Consider the following 27,015-nt stretch of genomic DNA (forward strand, 5'->3'; position numbering starts at 1 on the left):
ATTCTAGTTTATATATGACTAGTCCAAAACTCGTTTGTATATTCTAGCTTAATAGAATCTATCATATATATATTTTTTTCAGTATAGTTATTGATATAGGGCCACGTGTAGTTTTCTTATTATTTGTCTGATGTATGACAGAAACTATTCTGGAATTTGGTATAAAGCTTGACCCATTCTCCGTGCAGGAGTATTTATATACAGTTGCGCTACCATTCCGATAGGGAGAAGTAACACTGTATCGGAGTCAAACTGACAAACTCTCCGCAGCGATTACTTCCCCTTACGTTACATTAAAGTTTTATAATAAACGCAAGGGAAGGTAATCGCTTTGAGGAGCTTGTATCGGAGTTTGAGCTTAACCCTGCCTGAGTAATGGTCACATATTTATGGATTAAGAACTTCGGCGCATAAATGATATCAAGCTAAAGACATGACTTCAAAATAATGTTTTTTTTTTAAAGTTATTTCGATTTGGTATTCATTAAATATCAACCCCAATCAACATGAGCGAACGCATATTTTAATAGAACTGTTTAAAAAAAAAAAAAAAAAAAAAAAAAAAAAACAAACAAAAAAAAAAAAAAAATTCTACTAAATGGCCTATCTATAGCCATATGCCGGTATTTGCAGCTCGGTATTTGCATATAGTCATCCATCCAGCAACTAGGATAAGTCCATTTATTATACTGGGCGGAAGTTTAGACCCGTGTTACCCAGTTGCTATAGACAAATCAATAGTAAATACCCGATAGAATGTCGGCCAAACGAATTATTTACACGCTAACACATTAAAGCGATAATTCACTATTGCATTTAAGGCTAAAAATCGATTTATAAATACATGTACAATATAAATATAGAATTACCAATTTTGAAATCTAGATCTGTGCAGTGTTTATTATCATAAATCGTTTAATTTGCGGATATACCGAATTCGTTCGAAATTGGTGGAAAATTGTCTTTTTAGGATCAGGTATAGTTTCCGTTCTTTATTTTAGTGTTTCCATGCAAGTTGAGATTATCTGAATGCCAGCTAAGCAATCAAAATACTGCCACCTGTATTTCCTGTTTGATTCGATTTATTTTGCTGTTTAGCTCCTATGCCGACAATTAACAGGGAAAACTTTAAACCAAATAGTTGAAGTTAACTCGGTTGTTTTTCATGCAGGCCTACTATCCAATGAAACAGTTTTTGCATGCATGCATGTCAGATTAAAGCTCATATATGTATATACAATATATTCATTTCTATTTGGTAAACACAAACATTTTGAATTCAATCATAACAATTATTTTAAAATCGTTTCTAGGAGGCCTGAAACATATTGAAAATAAAGTTACGTAAGTTTAAAAATTCCTCTCTTGAAGATGCATTTATCAAGTTAAAAAGTTTCATATAATAGAATGCCGCTTAAGCCAAAACATGCTATTGCTTTCTAAACAATTGAGAATCTGTACTTAATCCATTAAACTGTAGGTCTAAATCCCATCTCCATAGTCCGGATATCGACTATATCGACAAAATTACGAGGACTTGTTGAATATGTATCATGTGCTTATTTAACTTTTTGATCTGTGTAAACAGTCAACACCACACTCTGAATGTTCAAAAGTGGACTTTATTAGCAGGTATTCAGTATTTACAGGTTAAGATAGTTTGTATGTGTTTAGTTAGTAACGTATGTGACCGTTATAGAGCCATACCGTTGATTTCAGTTTACATGTGATTTTATGGTATCCGATCCACAAATAGGCAAGTTCTATATCATAGTGCTATTAAAATATATCAAATACTGACGCCTGGTAAGCTCATATAATTTTGGAATCGTTTTAAATGCATTGTCTACAGAAAAAGAAAACATAAATTACTTGACAAAAAATTGTTACAGAAATTATAATTTTTGACTTTATAATCTTCAATGACACTTTAACAGAAATCCAGTCGTTACAGTGTAAAATTTATCGTTTTGCAGTCAAAAAACATGACTGATATGATTCTTGCATAATGTTTATGACCATCTTCTAATTCTTGCTCAGCAAATGATAAAAAAGTGAAAAAACCAGGCATCGAAATGTTACCTATTTGTGGATCGGATACTTAAAACACAGTCTTTGATGTATTTGATTCGAAATGCACCTTCGTGTCTAAGGAAATCAACCGAAATCAATCAATTTATAAATGAAACAGATACTGGTACAGGTTTTTTCTGTACAATGTTTTAATTATAACTGGCTAAGACTAGGTATATACTGATACTCGCCTCCCAGTACTGGTTTTACGTCGTGTGGTAGATCTTTACGAACAATCAGTTGTTTTATGGGTATCATAACAGTTAAATAGGATATATATTGCGGTGATTTAAATGGTCTTTGAGTAGATAGTGAAAGTCAATATCTTCAATTTTACAATACATACTTTGTTAATGTAGATTGGAATTAGTACTTTTATACTAATAGAATATTTGAAAGTGTTTCGTAACACTCACATTCAAAAAAAGAGAACACGTACATTCTAGAATACCAATCCTGGTCGTAACAAATTCAATTCATACATGCGGTTATTTTTTTCAGCAAAGCCAATGAACTATTCAGTGAAACTTAAATTTTATTCAAAAGAACGCCACAGACTATTAATTTTCAATGAATATTACATTTGTTTATTAATATTAGAAAGCGCTTTTTGAATTGGTATCTTTTGTCTTGAACTGATTTAGAAATAGTTTTCAGTCTTCCGGGATATTACATTTCCAATCGACTTAACGGACAATCACTCCTCCATAATTTGTTTTGCGTCTTGATTAAGAAAGTAATTTTGATCATTGACAGTTCTTTTTTGTTATTAAATTAATTTAATTATTAAACAAGACACCAACTTACCTCTCTTCACGTAACCATTACTACACAAACCTCCTTTCTCCATGAATACATATTTTAAATAGTTAGAAATCTATTAAATAAATATATATAGAGCTACTTCACATAAAAATCAAGCGTCCCCTTTGGTATTTTTAAACATATTCCATGTTAACAAAATACAGGGCCTTAATAGAAATGCAAAGGTTACGGTAGATTTTCTGGTTGTCCAGAGCACAGCAAAAAATGCAAGTGCCATACATTGCACAGTATATAGGCCCACCACAAAAAGAAACTGAAGTGGAAAAAATAGCAGACAGGTTGCTTCTAAAATCCAACAACTAGTACATTTTAGTTTACTTGTGCAAGATCCATACAAGAACCGGGATATGGTAAAGACATTTTTGGCAAAGCATCAAGACAATAAGAACAAAACAAACAAAAAAATGCGGAATACAGTGAGGTGCCGGTCAGGGACTGCCGGAAAGCAAAATCACCAATTGGAAGTGCAGCCAGTAGGCATATGTCTGATACATAACCATAACCTCATACAGTAAAAGGAGAGGGCCGTAAATTCATGCAGGGGTGGGTGGGAAATAGCTTAATGGTAGAATATCCACGTAGTTTTAATTTTTTAACGTTTTGAATACGGGATGTCAGTGGTTCCAATCCTGGTCGCGTTATACCAAAGATTTGAAAATGGTACCAGTGGCTCCCTGTACCAAGATATAAAATAAGTACAGGTAAATACCACTTGAAAACTGAATGCAATGTTGGTCGCGCAAGAGCTTTTTAATTGTTACTCATGTTGTCATTGATCAATAATCTTAATAATTTCGAAGTTTAAATAAAATCAAATACAATATCTATAAATTTAAGACACTCTAACGGTTGATGATTGGGGATGGAGGTGGATAGATTCGACAACATTTAATTACATATCATGTAGAGGGAACTATTAGATCTACCGGATCTTGTTAGATTCGCACACATTTCGCAACAAAATACACGTAAGTATTAGAATAACCACTTTGATTACTGTTTTTAGCTCGACTATTCATAGAATAGTAGAGCTATTGCACTCGCCCATGCGTCGGCGTCGGCGTCGGCGTCGGCGTCTGCGTCCGCGTCCGCGTCCCGATTTGGTTAAGTTTTGTATGTAAGCTGGTATCTCAGCAACCACGTGTGGGGAAAGGATTGAAACTTCACACACTATTCACTGTGATAAACTGACTTACTTGCACAGGTCCCATAACTCTATTTGCTTTTTTACAAAATTATGCCCCTTTTTTGACTTAGAATTTTTGGGGTTTTAAGGTTTTGTATGTAAGCTGGTAATCTCAGTTACCACTTGTGGGGAAGGGATTGAAAACTTCACACACTTATTCACTGTGAATAAATGACTTACATTGCACAGGTCCTATAAAAATCTAATTTTGCTTTTTTACAATAAAATTAATGCCCCTTTTTAACTTAGAATTTTTGGGGTTTAAAGGGTTTTGTATGTAAGCTGGTATCTCAGTACTCACTAATTGGAATGGATTGAAACTTCACACACTTGTTCACTCTCATGATCTGACATGCCAAAGCAGGTTCCCTAACTCTATTTTTTCTTTTTTACAAAATTATGCCCCTTTTTCGACTTAGAATTTTTTGGTTAAGGTTTTTTTATGTAGTGGATCTCAGTATCCTTTAATTGAAAATTGAAAAATTCACACATTTGTACCACTGTCTGATATGACATGCAGTGCAAAGGGACAATAACTCAACTTTACATTTACAAAATTAGCACTTTTTAAACTGAGTTTTGGGTTAAATCTTATATGTAAGTGGTATTCAGTACCCTCTAATGGGAATGGATTGAAACTTCCCCTTTCCATGTCATGAGCTGAAAGCACTATGCAGGTTCATACCCTATTTGCTTTTAAATTATGCCCCTTTTGACTTTCGTATTCATTCAATCGAAAGGCTGTTGATATCGAGCGTTGCTGCTCCGACAGCTCTGTTGATATGGAGAGCCGACAGCAAACAATTCGATATAATGACGGAAAGTTTATTCGTTAAAAGTATAAGTTGCTAGGGAACGCGTCGGCGTCGCACCTGTTATGGTGGAAATTGGAAAAATTGCACGAAACAAAAGTATCTTGCATTTTACATTTCATTTGCATTTCATATAAAATTAAGCCGCCACTTACATTATATTGACGATATGACAAGAAATAAATGCACTCAAAACATGTTACGTACTCATTTCTTGCCTACATGAAGTTATTTTTTTAACGTTCATGTAAAAAAGATGGGTGGGGTAAAGGCGAATTTACCGTCGCTTTTGAGCGACCCAGTTTTAATAACAGTTGAAACCAATTATATCTTATCATTAGCAATTTGCTGGTACCCATTTTTAGCTGGGTCAGCTGAGGCAATCGTGACAAAGACATTTAAAGTGCCTTGCCCAAGCTGAGGATAAGACACACCGCAATGCCAATGGGAGTAGCAAGGATTCGAACCAGGGGCTTTCACCTCCGTAAGAAAGCATCTTGGCCCTCTTGACAACTGGGTAATAAAAGCTTTGAAGTGGAGAGGGTTCTGATAGATACAGTGTTACCAGTGTATATGATAATTGCCCAGGGAAAATCTATGGTTTGTTGTCATAAGTTTGCCATTTTTATAGGTTACCGGACCTCTAGACAGCCCTATGCTGTAGCCTTACTCATTTGGCTTATTGGGATGATTTATTTCAGTGTTCAAAATTCGCGGTAGTCCGATAGCCCGAGGCTACCAAATTTCAGCTCGGGCTACCGATTTTTCGCAGATACAAGCCCGACCAGGCTACCGAATTTTCCTAATTTGTTTAAAATTCTTGCTAATTAAATGAGTATAGCATCGTGATTTCATATGATCTCCATTAATTAACGATAAGAAGGCATCACGCATCCTCCAGACTGAGGAACACTTATATAATTATTGTTCTTTTTTGCACTCTCATGTGTTGACAATCAAACGCAAAGTGTCAAAGACGTAACCGCAACGCTAATTGGCTGAATACAATTACCTCTAGTGTAACGGATAATTTGATTAGCTTTCACACTTCTCGCGAAAATCTCGCAAGAACCTGAAGTAGGCGGAGCTTAAATTATGCTATCAGCGTTTGTGTGTGTATTCAGCACTCATTTTGACATCTTCCAAATGGTCCGTCAGAGTAACAGTAATTGGCGAGTGCGAATTCTAAAAAAATTGGGCGTTAGAGTTTAGATTTCCTTTGGCAAGGAGTGTCATGTCCGGTGCTTTTGGACTCCCTTACGGAAGCAAGCCTCTGTGGCGTACATGCTGCGTATTTGCTGTGTATATGCCGCGAACACAGTAGTACGTCAGAGGAGTATATTTAACATACACCGCATGCCGCGTACTATTTCGACGAGTACACAGCATGTACGCAGGAGGTCACTAGTACACTTCAAGTACACAGCACAGACTCTGAAAATTTAAGGAGTACACTGCATGTACGCAGGAGGGACTTGTACAAGAAAATAGTACACTGCATGTACACCGCAGATACTTTGAAATTTGTGCAGTACACTTCATATACGTGGGAACGACTTGTACAATTTCTTTTGGCATTTATACTTAGTTTTTTTTTTATAAGTTAAAGTCTGAAGTAAACTTCATATACGCGGGAGGGACTTGTTCATTTTCTTTTGGTGTTTATACTTTGAATTTTTTTAGGTAAAAGTCTGAAGTACACTTCATGCAGGAAGGATTTGTACATTTTTTTTTTTTTTTGGAAGCAAGAACTTGATTTCCGAGTAACTTTTATCTTAATAGCATAGAACAGTTCAGATTACCGGTATTCTGAACAATGAAAATTTGCCAAACTATTTGCAATGTTCATTTGTGAACCTTACATCTTAGTGATTTCTGAGCTGCACCTTGCATGCAGTGTAAAAATATATTCTTTTTCATTTTGAATTAATCCTGGAGCTTTCTAACTTGGATAATTGAAAAGCCTTATTTGAACTTTGTTGCATTACATTATTTTTGCTTTGCAATTTTTGCAGGGAATAAGTATCTATTTTTGATTATATACTATATGTGAATATTACGCCAAAATGGGTAACGTCTTTTGACGTCGTCATTGACGTCGTACTTTCCTGTGACGTCATACTATTTTGTTATTATACTCTGATGAAGTCCAATGGACGAAACATGTTAGTTTTGAAGTAAAAAGTATATTTCTGGAGTTAGTTTATCGCTTTATCTATTTCTTGCATTACATTTTGTAATACATGAAATAATTACCAAGATAATGCCTCAACAGCTCCCGAATGAGAAGAATTAATAGCTCTCACTGTTATTTGAATACTCTTAAGCGAAACACCATTCTATCATGTTTTATAAAGGCTTTAATGCTCATTATGTTAACTCATTAAGGCCTCAAAAAATTAAAAAGTTGTTCATCGGATTTGCCGCTTATATATTTTCAGAATGTTTTTGGCTAATTGCGCTCGCCCCATTGGAAAAAATCAATCCAAAATTTTTTGGTGTGCTACTTTTTACGGACGTAAAAGGTATAAATGCTTATATAATTCCAGTCCTAGATTGTTCTCAGATGGATTTTAATCAAAATAAATACATACTACGCACATATCGTCTATAATAAATCATAACACTTATATTTAGTTGCATTAAAGTTGTTTCCCCTTGATGCAGTCACACCATTTTCTTCAAATGTTTACCAAATTACATACTACAAAAATTGACTTATTTCATTGAAAAGTGGATGAAGAAAAGCATACTAATTTATTTGATAACATCAATCTACATTATTTTGGTAAGGGTAAATACTTATTGATGCATGTCACTTATCTTTTTTCTGTTTTTTTCTGTCCAAATGATCAGCATTTGCATACTAAAGTTGGTGGGGTAAGGACTTTACATTATCACAGCAGTTTCGCCACAGGAGTACACAGCATGTATGCAGCAGGAGTACACAGCACGTACGCCGCAGGACTCGGGCCAGGAGTACACAGCATGTACGCCGCAGGGGTAGTACACCGCAGGCTCATTTGCATGTGAAAAGTGTATGTGCCGCGTACATGCTGCGTACTATTTCCCGCATACTAAATTCCTCCAGCGTACATCCTGTGTACTATGTAGTCCACAGCATGTACGCAGCAAGTAGTACGCGGCAGAGCTCATTTGCATGTCAAAAGTGTACTACAAACGTACTATCGGTGTATGTGCGGTGTATATCCTGCGTACTATTTAAAGCCCTTGATTTCAGTACTCATCATGTACACATCATATACGCTGTATGTACACAGCAAGAGTACGCTGCAGGCCTTTTTCTTCTGTAAGGGAGCTCTGGCGATGCTGATCTGGACTGGAGTATTTAGAGTTAAGTTTTTTCGAAAACATAGCAAACATGTATGTCTTTTTATTCCTTCAAACATGCATAGAAATGTCTGTAAAACAAAATGTCATATGGGCAAAACTTAAGTATTTTAAAGTGTTAAAGTTCGGGCTAGTGAAATTGGTGTCAGGCTTGGAAAATTCCCTATCTGGCAGCCCGAACAGGCTAGTGGATTCAGATCTGAATTTCGTACACTGTTATTTTATGATCTGATATTTTATAGTTGGCATCCCTCTAAGCCTGTAACCCGTATCTGCATTTTACTGATAGGAAAACAAAAACTTTAAAAAATCCAAAAAAATCATATACTGGTCAGACTTCATTTCTTTAATAAATTAAACATTAATATTCATGTAGAAACTTCATATGGCCTGTATTTAATCCATAACTTTAAATAAGAGATTGATATCTACCCTGAAACCGGTTTCAATAACAGCAGACTGCCGATACGACACTCATAGATATTTTATGTGTACCAGAAAACGTTCCTAACTGATTTTAATTGGGGATTTCCTAACAAAAATATGCAGAATAAGTCCAATTATTTGGACTAGCTACATGTAAATGGACCAAGTCACTGTCTTAAAGTTTCTCCAGCACTCTTTGCAGCTTGCAGCTCCATGCCTTTGACGAGTGTTATCAGTGAAGTGGCACGTGTAGTCTGTTAAAAATATAATCAGAACTTTGAGGACAATATACGTTACAAGTTAGCACCAGAGAAGTGAATTAAAAATTTGCATCCGCTTTTATGGGCACAGATTAATTTCTTTGCAGGATCCTGCATGCATGTGCAACAAATAGCAGGGATTTTAGAGTAGGCAGTGGCTAGAGAACCGGACCCAGTTCCCTAGACAGCGGACTTATTCGTCCAGAATCAGTTCTTTAGCTAATGCACATACTTAGGCTAGAGAACCGATTCCAGACGAATAAGTTCGCTGTCTAGGGAACTGGTTCTGTAGCCACTGCCTTTAGAGTAAAAGCCCTTATTTATATAACATCTGCCTCCGATATTATCTTTGTTATCGGTGATAATTTAATGTGTTGGTACAGTATTTATTTCTGCCATAGAAGCCCTGGGCAAACGTAGTTAAAGAGGTTTATAATTACACATGATAAACCAGATGTGGTATTAGGGCCCACCAAATATAGTGCCCTTTGAGCTAGAGATAAGTAATTTCCTCAGTATGTGCAGTAAAACAACCAATCACTCAAAAAGAAGGGGATAAGCAAAATGTTTGAGTTATCCAATTCATAGGTTACTAATACTTATTTTTATTTCATTTTTGTTTTTAGGTTCATTAAAGGTTATTTATTTTTATTTCATTTTGTTTTCAGGTATGTATCTATAAGTTACTTATTTTTATTTCATTTTTGTTTTTAGGGTTTTTTATAGGTTACTTATTTTTATTTCATTTTTGTTTTCAGGTTTGTTGAATACAGCTGATAAGAAAAAAGGTCCAAAATGTCTGAGGTATGTGTTAGTTCTGTTAGATTTTATCGGCATTATATAGTTCTATAGTAATGTAATCATACAATCTACATAAATTATATCTTTATTATAATATCAGTTTATTAGAGAAAGAAAGAATTTCTTAGAAAATGTGGTTTCGTCATGTAAAAATCATGAATTACTGTATCAATTTCTTTAAGAGGCCTGCATCTATGAATTTTATCTTCTCCTGGAGAAATTGCACAAAAGATACCGGTAGTGAGTTTCAAGTTATGTGACTGACACTTTCTCATGCTAACAGGGGCTTCTTTTTATAAAAAAGTAGATTTTCAGCTCACTTATTTGATGAATAGGTAGAGTTAATTGCACTCACCCTATGTTCCATGTATGCATCCACATCTGGATTTGTTGAAGTTTTTTGTTTAAACTGGTATCTCGAGCAGTAACCACAAGTGGAAATAGATAAAATGTTCGTACACCTGTTCATCAAGATAATGCTGAACCCAGGTTTCTTAACTTTATTTTTCATTAATTTAATGCAAAGTTATGCCCCTTGTTGGATGTAAGCTGATGAATGTTTTGAATAGTCCGGCATTGCTGTCCTCCAACATCTTGTTATATTCCCTAGAAATAACATTAAAGTAGCCTCTTTGTCTGTCCATGCATCTGTCCCAAAATTCTTGTCCGGCCTTTTTCTCAGAAATCACTGTCTTGAATTCATTGCAACTTCACATGAAGCTTCAATACCAAGATTTTGAAAAGGAATATTTGTTTCAGTGGCATGTCTAGATTCATTTTTATTGCAGAGTTATGGCCCTTTAATTTTACATAAAATTTGTCAGTGTTAATTATTTCTCAGCAACCACTAGCAGCTTGATTTCAGTGAAGCTTTCACTCCCAGTAAGAGATGTGCATGTTGTCAGCACATCCTGGTTAATTATTTAATGGGGAATTATGACCTTGTAATGGTCTTTTTAGCTCACATGTCACAAAGAGACAAGGTGAGCTTTTGTGATCGCGCAGCGTCCGTCAGTGCGTCCGTGCGTAAACTTTTGCTTATGACCACTTTAGAGGTCACATTTTTCATGGGATCTTTATGAAAATTGGTCAGAATGTCATCTTGATGATATCTTAGGTCAAGTTTGAAACTGGGTCTACTGTGGTCAAAAACTAGGTCAGTAGGTCTAAAAATAGAAAAACCTTGTGACCTCTCTAGAGGCCATACTTTTCAATGGATCTTCATGAAAATTAGTCAGAATGTTTACCTTGATGATATCTAGGTCAAGTTTGAAACTGGGTCACGTGCCTTCTAAAATAGGTCAGTAGGTCAAATAATAACAAAACCTTATGACCTCTCTAGAGGTCACATTTTTCATGGGATCTTTATGAAAATTGGTCAGAATGTTCATCTTGATGATATCTAGGTCAAGTTTGAAACTGGGTGACATGCAATCCAAAACTAGGTCAGTAGGTCTAAAAAAAGAAAAATATTGTGACCTCTCTAGAGGCCATATTTTTCAATGGATCTTCATGAAAATTGGTCTGAATGTTTACCTTGATGATATCTAGGTCAAGTTTGAAACTGGGTCACATGCCATCAAAAACTAGGTCAGTAGGTCAAATAATAACAAAACCTTTTGACCTCACTAGAGGCCGTATTTTTCATGGGATCTGTATGAAAGATGGTCTGAATGTTTATCTTGATGATATCTAGTTAAAGTTTGAAACTGGGTCAACTGCGGTCAAAAACTAGGTCAGTAGGTCTAAAAATAGAAAAACCTTGTGACCTCTCTAGAGGCCATACTTTTGAATAGATCTTCATGAAAGTTAGTCAGAATGTTCATCTTGATGATATCTAGGTCAAGTTTGAAACTGGGTTACGTGCCATCAAAAACTAGGTCAGTAGGCCAAATAATAAAAAAACCTTGTGACGTCACTAGAGGCCATATTTTGCATGGGATCTGTATGAAAGTTGGTCTGAATGTTCATCTTGATGATATCTAGATCAAGTTTGAAACTGGGTCTACTGTGGTCAATAACTAGGTCAGTAGGTCTAAAAATAGAAAAACCTTTTGACCTCTCTAGAGGCCATATTTTTCAAAGGATCTTCATGAAAATTGGTCTGAAAGTTCACCTTGATGATATCTAAGTCAAGTTTGAAACTGGGTCAGTAGGTATGAAAATAGAAAAACCTTGTGTTTTTCACGAGATCTTCATGAAAATTGGTGAGAATGTTCAACTTGTTGATTTCTAGATCAAGTTTGAAACTTGGTCACGTGCCTTTAAAAACTAGGTCATTAGGTCAAATAATAGAAAAACCTTGTGACCTCTCTAGAGGCCATATTTTTCAATGGATCTTCATGAAAATTGGTCAGAATTTTTATCTTGATGATATCTAGGTCAAGTTCAAAACTGGGTCGCATGAGCTCAAGAACTAGATCATTATGTCAAATAATAGAAAAAACCATGACATACTCAGTTCAAAACTGGGTCATGTGGGGACAAGTGAGCGATTCAGGACCATCTGCACAATAGCAGCTTTGTTTATGATTTGATTTTTACCAAACTGGCACACAACTTGTATCACCATAAGATCTTGGGTACTTTCTTCAACTGGCCAGATTCCTTTATGGGTTCCAGAGTTATTGCCCCTGAAAGGGCCAGAATTAGCTATTTTGACCTTGTTTTCGCAATAGCAGCTTCATTTATGATTTTATTTTAACCAAACTTGCACACAACTTGTATCACAATAAGATCTTGGTTCCTTTCTTGAACTTGCCAGATTCCTTTATGGGTTCAAAAGTTATGGCCCCTGAAAGGGCCAGAATTAGCTATTTTGACCTTGTCTGCACAATAGCAGCTTCATTTATGATTTGAATTTAATCAAACTTGCACAAAATTTGTGTCACCATAAGCTCTTGATTCCTTAGTTGAACCGGCCAGATCCCGTGATGGGTTCCTGAGTTATGGCCCCTGAAAGGGCCAAAATTAGCTATTTTGACCTTATCTGCACAATAGCAGCTTCATTTATGATTCGATTTTAACCAAACTTGCACACAACTTGTATCACCACAAGATCTTGGTTCCTTTCTTGAACTGGCCAGATTTCATTATGGGTTCCAGAGTTATGGCCTCTTAAAGGTCCAGAATTGGCTATTTTGGCTTTTGCAGCCATATAGAGACTTCATTTATGGTTTTATTTGATACAAACTTCCAAAATAACTTCAACAACAATAATTGTTGGATTCCATGACAAATCAGATCCAAGCGTAGGTTCAGAGTTATTTTTATATCTGATTACCTCCCCTGATTGTAATCAAAATGGATTTATATCAGTAAGTCCTTATAGGACTTATTTGAAATTTCATTATTGTCATTAGTTGGACTGAGCCAATCAGGGTAGATAACTATGGACTGATTTTATGTCAAATTACCTCCCTTTATTTCAAATTAAAATGGGTATATCTCCTTAACTAATGAAGATACTGATCTAAAATTTCATTTATGTCAACAGATTTATTTGGCAGATCCTTTAGGTGTATTTTGACATATCTGTACTTTGTAAGAATTTTTTTTTCTTTTTGGTTAAATTCCTTCCTTTTGTTGTTACTGTCCTTTGGACTTAGATATTTTTTCTGAGGACCTTCTTGTCCTCAAGTGCAATGATAACAGGTGAGCGATATAGGGCCATCATGGCCCTCTTGTTTAATAGAATTTGTCCACTCTGTTTTTCCTATACACTTACTGGTGGAATTTGAATGAAATTTCTTGATCAATATGAGACTTTGTTGTGCAGATTTTAGGGTGGAATGATTTTTCACTGGGTAATGAACCTTTGACCCTACACTGAAGTTCTTGCCAAAAGCGCCTGCAGGGTTTAAAAAGAAACATCGTAGGTAGCTTCTCTACCAACAGGAGATAAGCATATTGAATGGTTTTCTGGCTCGATGATTTTTCACTTTAGTTATGGCTCTTTGATTTTACTGCAGTACATTGTAGCGACATTTGTTTTCTTTGTCCAGACAAAGAGCTGTAAAAATATGTATTTTATACTTCTTTGGTCCAGAGCACACATCCATAGATACTTAAGAAAATTTCAATGAAGTTTGAAATATTGATTGATCTGCACTGTTCGCTATTCAGTCAGTATTGAGGCACATATGGAAGGTCGTTTTGGTGAATATGTAGCCTCGTTAAATAAAGTCTTTATTATTATTATTATAGTATCTTTTTGGTAGGCACCTTTTTTAACAGTTAATGGTACTGTCCAAATTGGAAGATGGACAAGTCCATTATAGAAATTTAGCAGAGTAAGATTTAAAGTACCGGTAGTACTAACATTTTACTATTGTTTTGTAGCAAGGAAAGGTAAGATCCGCATGGATGGTAGTGTTTTTCTGTACCTCAATATCTGTTTCTTTAGTTTTCCTTATCCTATATCTAGCACACGTTTACTTGGAAATATAATGTGTTGTAATGACATTGTGTATCAACGTGAGGCGGAAATTGCATACTGTCGAACTTCGTTCACTCAAACTTGACAGGACAGCCAAAATTTGTTGGAGTTATTTGTAGTTTGAGCAATTGAGGTTTCGGGTCATTACACCAAAACAACTGTGTACCAGGTTACTTGACTACTGGCATACTATATGGTGTGTGTCTTGTTTGTTTGAAGGAGAAGGCGTGACATGCACTATAAAACATTGGTCGAGTTTGAGAGTTTGAACTATCAGTGTTTGAATGTTCCTGGGTTGAGCCAAACATATTATATAGGGACAGGATGGTGAGTTTGCGTGTAACTGTGAAATCATTTAATTTCGTGGGCATGAATTTTGGTGATTCTGACCAGAACGGCCATTTCGTGGGGATATGAATTCGTGGATTTCATCTTTTGAAGATAAAATGAATGGGAATTTTTTTTGTTTGTTGGGACTTAATTTCGTGGATTGACACAACCATGAAATCCACGAAAATTAGTCCCCCACGAAAATTAATGATTTCACAGTATCCCAATTTGAGTAAACGAAGTTCGACCATATTGCATATTAAAAACAGGCAAGATATCAAATCAAGTCCACTGATACATTATTGTCCCATGTGTTTCTGGGACAATTTTTGCATGAAAATATTTGGAACCACTGTCGTTTTCTTGCATGATCCTAAAATACGACTAATAAGGTTTTACTGTATCTGTGTGATTCCTTCAGGTACTGACAAATGGAACCATGTTAGAATGTAAAATATATTTTAAATTTTCTCATACATTTCCCGTGTAAAAGTCCACTTTGCTGATTGTTTCCCTTAGGGTGTAAGTTTTACTAGGAATTGAATAGTAAAAAGTCATAAAAGACTGCAAGGAATTTTTATTTTAATAAATGTGCTGTTTTTGTACCCACAACCTTTCTCTCAAGTGTAAAGATTTAACAATAATTTGTTACAATGTGAGTCTGATACTTGCTACCAATCAAACACAACACAAGCTCTTTTATATGTGTAAATGTGGTAGCCTTACTTACCACATATATTAAATGCTGATATGGCTGGGTTTTTCTTGCATCACAGTGATCGTCAGTGCACTAGTCCAGTGTTTTTTCTTTCTTATTTAATATTAGTATTATTTGGTGATGCACATCGTTATACACATAAAGAAACTTTTTCTGTTGTTATACTGCAAATGATGCACATATCACAGGGACTTACATTGGCTTGCTTATAAGGCAAGTGGCTGCATAATAGAGGAAATTGCTAAGGCACGCTCAACTGTATTTAGTTAATTAATCTCTCTAGAGGAGTTACCAGGGGACAAAAAATTTCCACTTGTCCCCTTGTTTTGACAAGAAAGGCCTGAGGACAAGTATATTTGTCTGAAAAGTTGTCCTGCAGAACGATTGCACTTTTTAGGTAGAAATGATCAGTCATGCAATGAATGTACCAATTAAACAGACCACCCTGGCTGAAATGTATTACAATTCGCCATAATGTCATAATTATATTTGACGTTTATTACTGATATGAATCAAAAATGAAACAGGAAGCGAGTTGGTACTTGTAGAGGCTGTGTGTAGCCATGACGCATATGACGGAAAACAGACTGTAGATAGATTTCAAAACCTTAATTAAATATTAAGCAGTTGTATGTAATGATTAATTACAATGCAACATTTAAACCAGTCCCAATACATGTCTCAAACAATTTAACCAGTCAGAATCCCTGTTTCAAACACAGTTTGACCAATCAAGATGCTCCTTTCATTCAGGTTGACAAATCACAGCTGATGAGATATATTGATATTGAGAAGGAGATTCAACAACTGGAGTCGCAAAATGTTCTCAAGAATTACGAGGTACGAAAAAAGGCGGCAGTCGATGTGGCGGAAACAATAAAATCAGTTGAAATCACCTTGCAGCAGCTTTCTGTGCAAACGTAAGTACTGCTTGCTAGAAATTTCAGTATCATACCTTTAAAGTGAGGTCGACTGGAAATTTAAAGACATGGGAAAGTGATATCTGTCCTGGGCTACGTCCTCAATCATTATCACTTCTTCCTTGTTAACTCTTCTATCGACCTAACCTAAAAGGCAACATTTGTTTTGTTGTTAAATCTAACATCTTTGATGTTAGCTAACCTTTAGCCTGCTCGGCCTTTGTGACATGATCTTGGTCTGCACTGTTCGCTATTCAGTCAGTAATTTCTAGTGAACACCCCTTCGAATGATAAATGGTATTGCTCAAATTGAATGACAGACCAGTCCATTTTAGAAATTTAGCAGGGTAAAGGTTAAAACACAATCAGATTGAAACATCAAAGAGGTTGGTAGATTTATTCCAGTGTTAGATGATCTAAACTTGTTTACAACATCAAACTGTTATGACATCATAATGTTACAATGTCACAGGTATGGGTCACCCTGCATATGATCAGTAAGTGGTTTTATCAATAGATATATTGTTTTTGCCCCATCCATCAGTCCATCTGTACATCACACTTCATTTCTGAACAATAACTTGAGAACAATTTCACCTAGAACCTTAAAAATTTCATAGGGTGATAGGGCTTATAGAGTAAATGACCTCTTTAGATTTTGGGGTCACTCCATTAAAGGTCAAGGTCACAGGGGCCTGATGATGGAAAATCGTTTACGATCAACAACTTGAGAACTACTTGACCTAAGACCTTGAAATTGCATAGAATGATTGGACATATGCCAAGTAGATGAACCTTTTTGTTTTTGGGGTCACTCGTTCAAATGTCAAGGTCACAGGGGCCAGGACATGGAAAACCGTTTCCAATCAATAACTTGAGAACCACCTGACCCAGAACCCCGAAACTTCATATGGTGACTGGACTTACAGAGAAGATGATTCCTAGTTCTTGGGGCCACTTGATCAAAGGTCAAGGTCACAGGGACCTGAACATGGAAAACCATCTTTGATCAATATCTTGTGAACCATTTGAATCATAACCTTCAAACTTCATAGGGTGATAAGACTTACAGAGTAAATGACCCCTATTGTTTTTGGGATCACTGGAACAGAGGTCAAAGTCGCAGGGGCCTGAATGTGAAAAAACGTTTTCAATCCATACCTTGAGAACCACTTTACCTAGAACATTCAAACTTCATAGGATGATAGGGCTTACAAAGTAGATGACCCCTGTTGTTTTTGGGGTCATTGGCTCAAAGGTCAAGGTCACAGGAGCCTGAATGTGAAAAACCGTTTCAGATCCATAACTTGAAAACCTCTTCATTAATTTTTTCTTCAAAATTGGTAATCTACAAATTTGTATCCCCAAGAGATTATCCATTCTGGTAAAAACCATAACATTTCTTTCCCTTGACATTAAAGAGTTATGATAAACAGTAAATGGGCTGACTTCTCAGCTGTTTCTGAGGAAGCGACTGACAAAACAAGGCGGTTGTGACAAAATGAGAAGTCGGGGGAATTTTATTTGTTTTATTATTGGTAACCCTGTTCACAGTTATAAACTTATACAAATGACTTTATGCTTAGTAGAAGTAGTGTTATGAGTAAGTGGACCCATAATTGCAGTCGATAATTTCAGTGCAAATAAAGCTGTATGGCGTTCCAGCAGGGGGCCAGTGGCACTGTGGTTAGCTGGTTAGACTACAACGCCAGTGATCTGGGTTCGATTCTGGGTTGTGGCTGATATCCCAACTAGTGTTCAGTACTGGGCGATATACTTAAATTGATACTGTTTCCAGCAGTATCGGCTTAGACTGGACGCTTGAAATAATTTTTTCCATCCATTCCAGGTTGGGATTTTCTTCAGCTACCCATGTTAGGCAAGAAACTTCATCTTTAGTATTCTTCAGATAATATTGTAGCTAATACGAGCAACTGGCTTTCTGTTCATACCAGAGAATGCCAAAATCGCATATATATATATATGGAAATACGTTAAAAAAAATTGACTTCAGATGGGAAATTTACGATTGTTGATTATGGGTCCATCACCTTAATTAACTTGTGTAACCTAATGTATGTTCAAACAGGAAGAAAGAGAAAGCGGATGTTGACAATTTGCAGAAGCAGAAGTCTATCGGAGATTATTTAAAATCCGAGGCCGATTATAACATTCAGTTATCTCGCGAGCAGGTACTTCTCTCTTGTTGTTGCTGAGTCTTTTGAAACTGCAATTTTTACAAATTAATTTTCACTGTGTTTTCTCTAATTCCGAAAATAATTTTCTCACAAAAGTTGTTCTGAATAGTCATATATTTTGAATTTGGCGGTATAATGTGAAGATTCAGTTGTAAAAGTTCCAGTTTTCAGTGGGTTTAGTTTTCGGTTTTTTTTACTGTACCATAAAAACAAGTGCCAAATTCAAGTAAAGCAAATTTTTAGCACCGCGAAAATGTCTAATTTGATGGTACCCTACAACAGACATTGTTTTTGAGTATACAGTGTAGTCATGAAGCTTCAGTGAAGTGTCGGGCAGACTTTTTTACTTAAAGATGCAAATTTATTGAAATTAGGAAACAAAGTTTTGTTCAAAGAAATATGCTTTACAGTAGGATATAACTGCAATTTGAAAAGACTCAGTGAATCTTGTACAGGGTGTTTCAAAAGAATTTTTTTTTATGACTGAAAGTTTGTTTTTGGAACATGCTGTATGGGAAATGTAATTTTGTACCCATGTATATAAGAAATTATGCTTAATTTGAGACCAAGTCAAAAGGTTATTGACTTCCATTTTGTCACAGATATAGAGCTTACATATAGGTCAGTCTTCTTAATGGGACCAGTAAAATTTATTCGAGTTATCAGTAGTTTGAGCCATTGAACAATATATATTATACAGGGATATTTCCACAATCTGACGATGAATTCAGTGGAAGGATGCATGCTTATTGAATTATCTGAGTTTTAGCTGGACTGTCTCGATCATTTCAATGACAGAAATTTTGAAAATAACTAGAGTTTCATCTATGCAGATTTTTAAAATTGTTTGCCATGTTTTCCATTTTGAAATATCTGACTGAGTTACCAAAATTTCTTAAAAGAAAACTTACTGTAATAAAGGAAACAAACAATCTTTTTTTTTTAGACCTTATACAAGTCTGAATGGAAATTCTAAAGTTTTGAAAGCAAATGTAGGTGAAAATTAGTCCAAAGAATCTGAAAATAAGGGGAAAACGAGTTATAAATTGGACATTTTTGTAGTTGCTGGCACCATTAGCAGAAGTTCAATCAATAAAATGATATCCCTGTATGATGGCAATTCTGTGCAAGATGTTCAAAAGAATGGAAGTGAATAATTTTTTTACTTGCTTTCCTCAGCTTAATGTACCATTCAACCTCAAATAAAGGCTTCTCCTAGATATTAACCCCAAATAAAGGCTTCACCCTGATATTAACCCCAAATAAAGGCTTCACCCTGATATTAACCCCGAATAAAGGCTTCTCCTAGATATAAACCCCGAATAAAGGCTTCTCCTAGATATTAACCCCGAATAAAGGCTTCTCCCGCATATTAATGCTGAATAATGGCTTCTCCCTGATATTAACCAAAAGTAAAGGCTTCTCCCTGATATTAACCCCAAATAAAGGCTTCTCCCACATATTAATCCTGAATAAAGGCTTCTCCCTGATATTAACCACAAGTAAAGGCTTCTCCCTGATAATAATCCCAAATAAAGGCTTCTCCCGCATATTAATCCTGAATAATGGCTTCTCCCTGATATTAACCACAAGTAAAGGCTTCACCCTGATATTAACCCCAAATAAAGGGTTCTTCCGCATATTAATCCTGAATAATGGCTTCTCCCTGATATTAACCACAAGTTAAGGCTTCTCCCTGATATTAACGCCGAATAAAGGCTTCTCCCTGATAAACACTCCTCACTATTTTGGTTATGTCATATAATGGATGTTTTTGGGGAAAAAAAGCTTAGCACCCCTTTTAACAGAAAATTGTACTGGCCAAACAGAAAGACGGACCAGTTCATTATAGAAATTTAGCAGGGTAAGGGTTAAAATTGATTTATTTGATTAATACTTTATTAACTTACTAAACTAAAACAAAACATTTTTTTCCTAAATGGGGACCTTAAATAAACACTACCCCTTTTACAAAATGCAACAACCCAGGGGCGTTTATTCGGGGGTGTACGGTACTTAGGCAGAAAAAAGATTGACATGATAAATATATAAAGACATTGGTATCATCAGGAAAAAGGAAAAGGCTGATGTTGATAACATGCTGAGAGGCAGCATTAAGCAAATGTTTAAAGAAAAAGACTATGAGAAAAAAATGTCAAAGGAACAGGTTATGTATGGCACAGCTTGTTGACATTTCTGGCTGAAATATGGCACAGCTTGTTGACATTTTCTGGTTGAAATTTGGCACATTGTGTTGACATTTTCTGGTTAATAATATGGCACATTGTGTTGACATTTTCTGGTTGAATTTATGGTACAATTTAAAGATTTTCTGGGTGAAATGTGGCACAGTTTTGAGAAGTTTTCCAGTTTATATATTATGACATTTGAAAAAAAATCTGGTTGAAGTGTGGCACAGTTTGTAAAGATTTCTGGTGGAAATGTGGCACAGTTTGTAAAGATTTTCCATTGGAATTGTTGCACTGTTTAAAAGGATTTTTTCAATGGTGATATGATAGAGTTTGTTAAGATTTTCTGGGGTAAATGTGGTACAGTTTAGTAAGATTTCCTGATAGATAACAGATAGTTAATATTTTCGGGTTGAAATATGGCACAGCTGAAAAAGTAAGTCTTCTTGAAATATGACATAATTTGTAAAGGTCTTCCAGTTGATATATGACACTGCAAATAAAAACTCTGGCCAAATAAAGCATACTTAGGGCAGAAATTGTAAGTATTTTCAAATTGAGTAATGGCATTGTAATATGGTACAGGTGGTGTCTGCCAGCTTTTCAGTATGGAATCTGTTAAATTGAAACACTGTGCACTATGCCAATAATGGATCTAGGGACTGAAGACAAATTGCTGTTTGAAAATGTTGAGGATTGATAGCTCAATTCCTGATAATTATTGAGCAAAGTGAGGTGTAAACACACTTTAAGCTTTAGCCTGCTGGTGGCAAGTGATTCTGCCTTTGCAGGCTGATCATGGTCTGCACTGTTTGCTATTCAGTCAGTAAATTTTAAGTTAACACCCCTTTGAATAATAAGTGGTACTGTCTGAATTGAAATAGAAATTTAGCAGGGTAAAGGTTTAATTCAAGCAATTCTAAAATTCTTTTTTTTTTTTTTTTGTAATAACTAAGCAATACTTTTTCATGAAATAAATCTTGCTGTATTCATCGGCTTAAAAATGAGAAATTCTGACTTTTTTTGGAACCATGCATTTTACTAGTGTATTCATATCATCCAAAAGATTGTGCTAAAGGGGTGTCATATTTTCATAATTTTAGGAAGAATACCTTGAGGCTCGTAACAAGGAAGAGGTTGCCAGGCAACAGTTAGAAGACCTGAAAAAACAACATAGTGATTTACAGAGCAAGGCTGATGAAATTAAAGGGCCTGCCGGGCAACTTGAAAAGTTGTATGAAGAAAGGGATTCTTTGTTGTGTAAGTATTTTTAGCTCACCTGAGCAATGGTGAGTTTTTCTGGTTGCTCGATGTCCGGCGTCCGTCGTCTGTCTGTCAACATTTAGCTTGTGTATGCGATACAGGCTGTATTTTTCAACTGATCTTCATGAATTTTGGTCTGAATGATTACCTTGATGAAATCTAGGCCGAGTTCGAAAAGGGGTCATCTGGGGTTAAAAACTAGGTCACTAGGTCAAATCAAAGAAAAACCTTGTGTATGCGATAGAGGCTGTATTTTTCAATTAATCCTCATGAATTTTGGTCTGTATGATTACCTTGATGAAATCTAGGTCGATTTCGAAAAAAGGGTCGTCTGGGGTCAAAAACTAGGTCACTAGGTGAAATCAAAGAAAAACCTTGTGTATGAGCTAGAGGCTGTATTTTTCAGTTAATCTTCATGAACTTTGGTCAGGATGATTGCATTGATGAAATCTAGGTCAAGTTTGAATATGGGTCATCTGGGATCAAAAAGTAGGTCACTAGGTCAGATCAAAGGAAAACCTTGTGTATGCGATAGAGGCTGTATTTTTCAATTAATCTTCATGAATTTTGGTCAGAATGATTGCCTTGATGAAATCTAGGTCGAGATTGAATATGGGTCATTTGGGGTCAAAAAGTAGGTCACTAGGTCAGATCAAAGAAAAGGCTTGTATATGCGATAGAAGCTGTATTTTTCAACTAATCTTCATGAATTTTGGTCAGAATGATATCCTTGATGAAATCTAGGGTCAAAAATTAGGTCACTGGGTCAAATAAAAGAAAAACCTTGTGTATGCGATAGAGGCTGTATTTTTCATTTGATCTTCATGAAATTTGGTCAGAATAATTGCATTGATGAAATATAGGTCAAGTTCAAATATAGGTTATCTGGAATCAAAAATCAGGTCACTAGGTCAAATCAAAGAAAAACTTTGTGTATGCCATAGAGGCTATATTTTTCAATTGATCTTTCTGAAATTAAGTCAGAATGATTGCATTGATGAAATCTAAGTCATATTTGAATATGGGTCATCTTGGGTCAAAAAGTAGGTCACTAGGTCAAATCAAACAAAAACCTTGTGTATGCGATAGAGGCTGTATTTTTCAATTGATCTTCATAAAATTTGGTCAGTTTGGTTCGCATATGGTTCATCTGGGGTCAAATACTAGATCACTAGGTCAAATCACAGAAAATACTCACTTTTACTCAATTGTAATAATTGGTCAGAATATTTATTTCCATGAAATCACTAGGTCAAACATGTTTACACTGTTATTTTGTGTTATGGTGTGTTTCTCAGGTGAGCGACCTAGGGCCATCTTGGCCCTCTTGTTGGGAGTAATTTTACATAGTAGTCCCAGGCTTCCGTGGGCAAATGGTTAAAGACACTGGGAATTTTACTTGTTTGTTGGGATTAAATTTCATGGATTGACTCAACCACAAAATCCACATAGAGACAACCGAAATTCTACTTAAAATAATATTTTGTGCATGTGTTATCGGGATGGGACTAGAAAATGCCTACGAGTACGAGATAACTGGAATTTTGAGAGAAGTGAGATTGAGATAATTGAGCTGTGCCATGGGAAAACCAACATAGTGGCTTTGTGACCAGCATGGATCCAGACCAGCCTGCACATCCGCGCAGTCTGGTCAGGATCCATGCTGTTCGCTTTCAAAGCCTATTGCAATTAGAGAAACTGTTAGCGAACAGCATGGATCCTGACCAGACTGCGCAGATGCGCAAGCTGGTCTGGATCCATGCTGGTCGCAAAGCCACTATGTTGGTTTTCTCATGGCACAGCTCATATGAGTTTCAACAGTTACTGTATTACCAGGTAATGGCTAAGAGAGGACAACCATGGTGATGCTTATAACGGCAAACACAGTTTAGGGATCTAAGTTTATGTTCTTGGTTACCAAGGACATATTTAGTTTAAAATTAAGTGAAAAAAAAAAAAATTTTTTTAACCCTTACCATGCTGGACATGATTGATTCTTCTTTTGCTACCAGTGCCTGATCATAACCTGCACTGTTTGTCATTCAGTCAGTATCTTTTTGGTATGCACCCCTTTTAACAGTTAATGGTACTGCCGTAATTGAAAGATGGACAAGCTCATATAAAAATTTTGCAGGGTAAGGGTTAAAGAACATACCTTATCAGCTCTACTGAACTGAAGGTCTATGGTAACTTGTTAGTGTGGCGGGATGGTCTGGTGTCCATCGTCAGTCTTCGTTGTACACACTCCACAATTTACATGGATGTCTTCTTCTGTAAAATTACTGGTCAGAATTACAATAAACATTGTCAGTAGAGCTCATGATTCTTTGTTGCAGCGGATATTTTTGGTGGTGAATATGGTAGCGAGAAAGAAAACTTACTCGAGGCTCAGTTTGATCAGCTAATGGACAGGAAACAACGAGTGGGTGTGGCACATTACAAATGGACAAACGCAAGAATTCTGCTTCAGCATGCGGTAAACCAGTTGTCACATTCTGTACAGAAATGGACAGAATTGGGAAAAATTCCACCACAGTAAGTGTTTAGTTTATACTAATTTGTTTTAGCTCGATTGTGATGAAAGCTTCAAGCTTATTGGAACCACTCTCGAGTCCGCTTCCTGGAAAAACCAGTACTGGTGTCATATGAGAAGTCATGGTAGTGACCCAAGTGGGGCTCGAACCCATGACCCCTGGATTGAGCGGCCGACACCTTAACCACTAGACCACCGCTCCCCAGTAAGTGTTTTGATTAATCTAATAAAAAAACTGCTTTACTTTCACCCAAAACTCAGTTGTCACATTCTGTACAGACATGGACAGAACTAGAAAAAATTACAGCACAGTAAGGCAGTAAGTGTTTTGATAAATCCAATGAAAAAATGCTTTAATTTCACCCAAAACTTTTATTATGGAACCTGTGCAATGTAAGTCAAGTTATCACAGTGAGTAAGTGTGTGAAGTTTCAGTTTATTCCCACAAGTGGTTAACTGAGATACCAGCTTACATGTAAAAACTTAACCAAATGGGGATGCTAACATTGTCGCCGAAGCACATCCACGGCAGAGTGCAATAGCTCTTAGACTACCTATTCTTTGAAAAATCGAATTAAAAATAGTCCTTGAAAACTGGAAAAAGTCCTTGAAAAGCCCTTGAATTTTTTTCTCAGATGATCCAGGTTATCATATCGCGGGCTTAGCGCAAAACGGTTGTAACTCCTTCTTTATTTCATATCAGTTACAACCGTTTTGCGCTAAGCCCGCGATATTACTAATATTTTGTTTCCCAAATGGTTAATTGTCCATTCAGCAGTATACATCTTATTGTCAGGGTCAAAATAAGCATTTATGGTCACCTCTGCAAGGGTGAGATAATTTTGGCCTCTTCCAAGAAGAGGGGGTACTTTGTTTTGCTTTGTGTCTGTTCTGATCAGCAACTAGAGAAAGCTTGGGTTTCACAAAGGTCAAACTTTGTAGGATGCTTGCCTGTGGTCAGTGATGTTCCCTGAATTTTGGTGTGTGTGTGTGTGTGTGGTCAACAGGTCAAGGTCATGGCAACCTTGACACTGGAAGTAGTTTCACTTAACCCGTAGCCTGCTGGCGGCAAGTGATTCTGCCTTTGCGACCAGTGCAGACCAAGATCAGCCTGCACATCCGTGCAGTCTGATCATAGTCTGCACTGTTCGCTATTCGGTCAATAAATTTTCATTGAACACCCCTTTGAATATCAAATGGTATTGCCCAAATTGAATGATGGACCAGTCCATTTCAGAAATTTAGCAGGGTAAGGGTTAATAATGCTGATGACTGCCTGTGGTCAGTAGATGGCATCTATTATTGTGGGGCTCATTAGGTTAAAGGTCAAGGTCATGGTGAGCTCGAGACTGAAAATGGTTTCATTTTTATAATTAAAGAATGGTTTGGGTGTCAACCTTCTTAGGATGGTTGCCTTGAAGGAACAGATGTGATTTGAGTGGACACAGGGATGGTTTTTGGGTCAGATGTTAATATTGATCACAAGGGTCTGACAGGTCATATGCACTTCAAATAGTTTTTCACAATTTCAAAAGTCTGTTGATTCATCACTCAAGTCGGGCACTGGCGGCACTGGGTAGAACCACCAACCTTCCGTAAGCCAGTTGGATGGCTTCCTCACATTCTAAAGTTGAGAAATTATGATTCTTATGGTACTGTAAAATCATTTAATTTCGTGGGCATGAAATTTTAGTGGTTTTGGACAAAACGGCAATTTCGTGGGGATATGAATTCGTGGATTTCAACTTTTGAGCATAAAATGAATGGGAATTTTATTTGTTCGTTGGGATTAAATTTCGTGGATTGACTCAACAGCAAAATCCACGAAAATTAGTCCCCCACGAAAATTAATGATTTCACAGTATGTATTATACCCTTCTCTTGCTGGAAACGATTGAATGTGCCTTTGCGACCAGTGTAGATCATGATCAGCCTGCACATCCTTTCAGTCTAATCATGATCTGCACTGTTCATCATTCAGTCAGTATTTTTTTTGGTAGACACCCCTTTTAACAGTTAATGATACTGTCCAGATTGAAAGATGGACAAGTTCATTATAGAAATTCAGCAGGGTAAGGAATAATCTTTTGAGAAGTTACCTCTGCACATGTTTTCTGGCATGGGTTGCACTTGGCTTTGTTTTCAGGCAAATGCAGGTTAAATACACCTGTGCTACGGAAACACGAAATAATCTAATAGCAGCTATACAAAATGTTCAGTCAACTCAACGATATTTACAGACTATAGAATTTCCTTACTGTAAACCACCAGAAGTTGATACTCTACAGAAAGCTGCTAACAATATTTATTCAGGTAAAAAAAATTTTAAAAATCTGAATGATGTCATCTGCAAGGATTTTCTTAAAAAAAAATTGCATGGGTGCAATTTTTCAGCTTCAATTCAAATTTGGGGATAGTGATTTTTTTTTTCAAGCAAATTTGTAACCAGAATTCCCTTAAGTCCGATGATTTAAATCTGTGTTCAGATCACTATTTTTTTTCTTTAAAGCAAACCAGAATGAAACAGGTATGGTCAGATTAGTTTGGACTTGCTTTTTGTTTATATATTTTGACAAAAAGAGTTCAGGTTTTCAATGTATCATTTGATTTGCAGTGAAAAGGCTGATAGATGGCTCATTAAAAAGAGGTGCTAGTTGAAAAAGAAAAGTAGAAAAAATCCTTGCATTTGAAA

General features: G+C 36.1%; 1 protein-coding gene across 12 annotated transcripts in view; it reads left to right on the top strand.

The window, feature by feature from the left end:
* The first annotated feature begins 831 nt into the window (after window positions 1-831).
* Window positions 832-27,015, top strand: part of LOC123542084 (uncharacterized) — a 53,114-nt gene continuing 26,930 nt past the window's right edge. For 3 of the 12 annotated variants that reach the window (XM_045327726.2, XM_053531128.1, XM_053531129.1), the window contains exons 1-6: window positions 834-976; window positions 9,692-9,737; window positions 15,974-16,140; window positions 18,230-18,332; window positions 21,631-21,787; window positions 24,127-24,325. In XM_045327726.2, the coding sequence (XP_045183661.2) occupies window positions 9,729-9,737; window positions 15,974-16,140; window positions 18,230-18,332; window positions 21,631-21,787; window positions 24,127-24,325 (635 nt within the window). In that variant the 5' untranslated portion in view covers window positions 834-976; window positions 9,692-9,728. Of the gene's footprint in view, window positions 977-3,847; window positions 3,867-4,935; window positions 4,996-9,691; window positions 9,738-15,973; window positions 16,141-18,229; window positions 18,333-20,408; window positions 20,506-21,630; window positions 21,788-24,126; window positions 24,326-26,469; window positions 26,637-27,015 lie in introns of those variants that run through there. The other 9 variants (XM_053531130.1, XM_053531127.1, XM_053531126.1 and 6 more) reach the window with 8 other exon arrangements.

Source organism: Mercenaria mercenaria, chromosome 19 (assembly GCF_021730395.1).
Source record: "Mercenaria mercenaria strain notata chromosome 19, MADL_Memer_1, whole genome shotgun sequence".
NCBI classification, from domain to species: domain Eukaryota; kingdom Metazoa; phylum Mollusca; class Bivalvia; order Venerida; family Veneridae; genus Mercenaria; species Mercenaria mercenaria.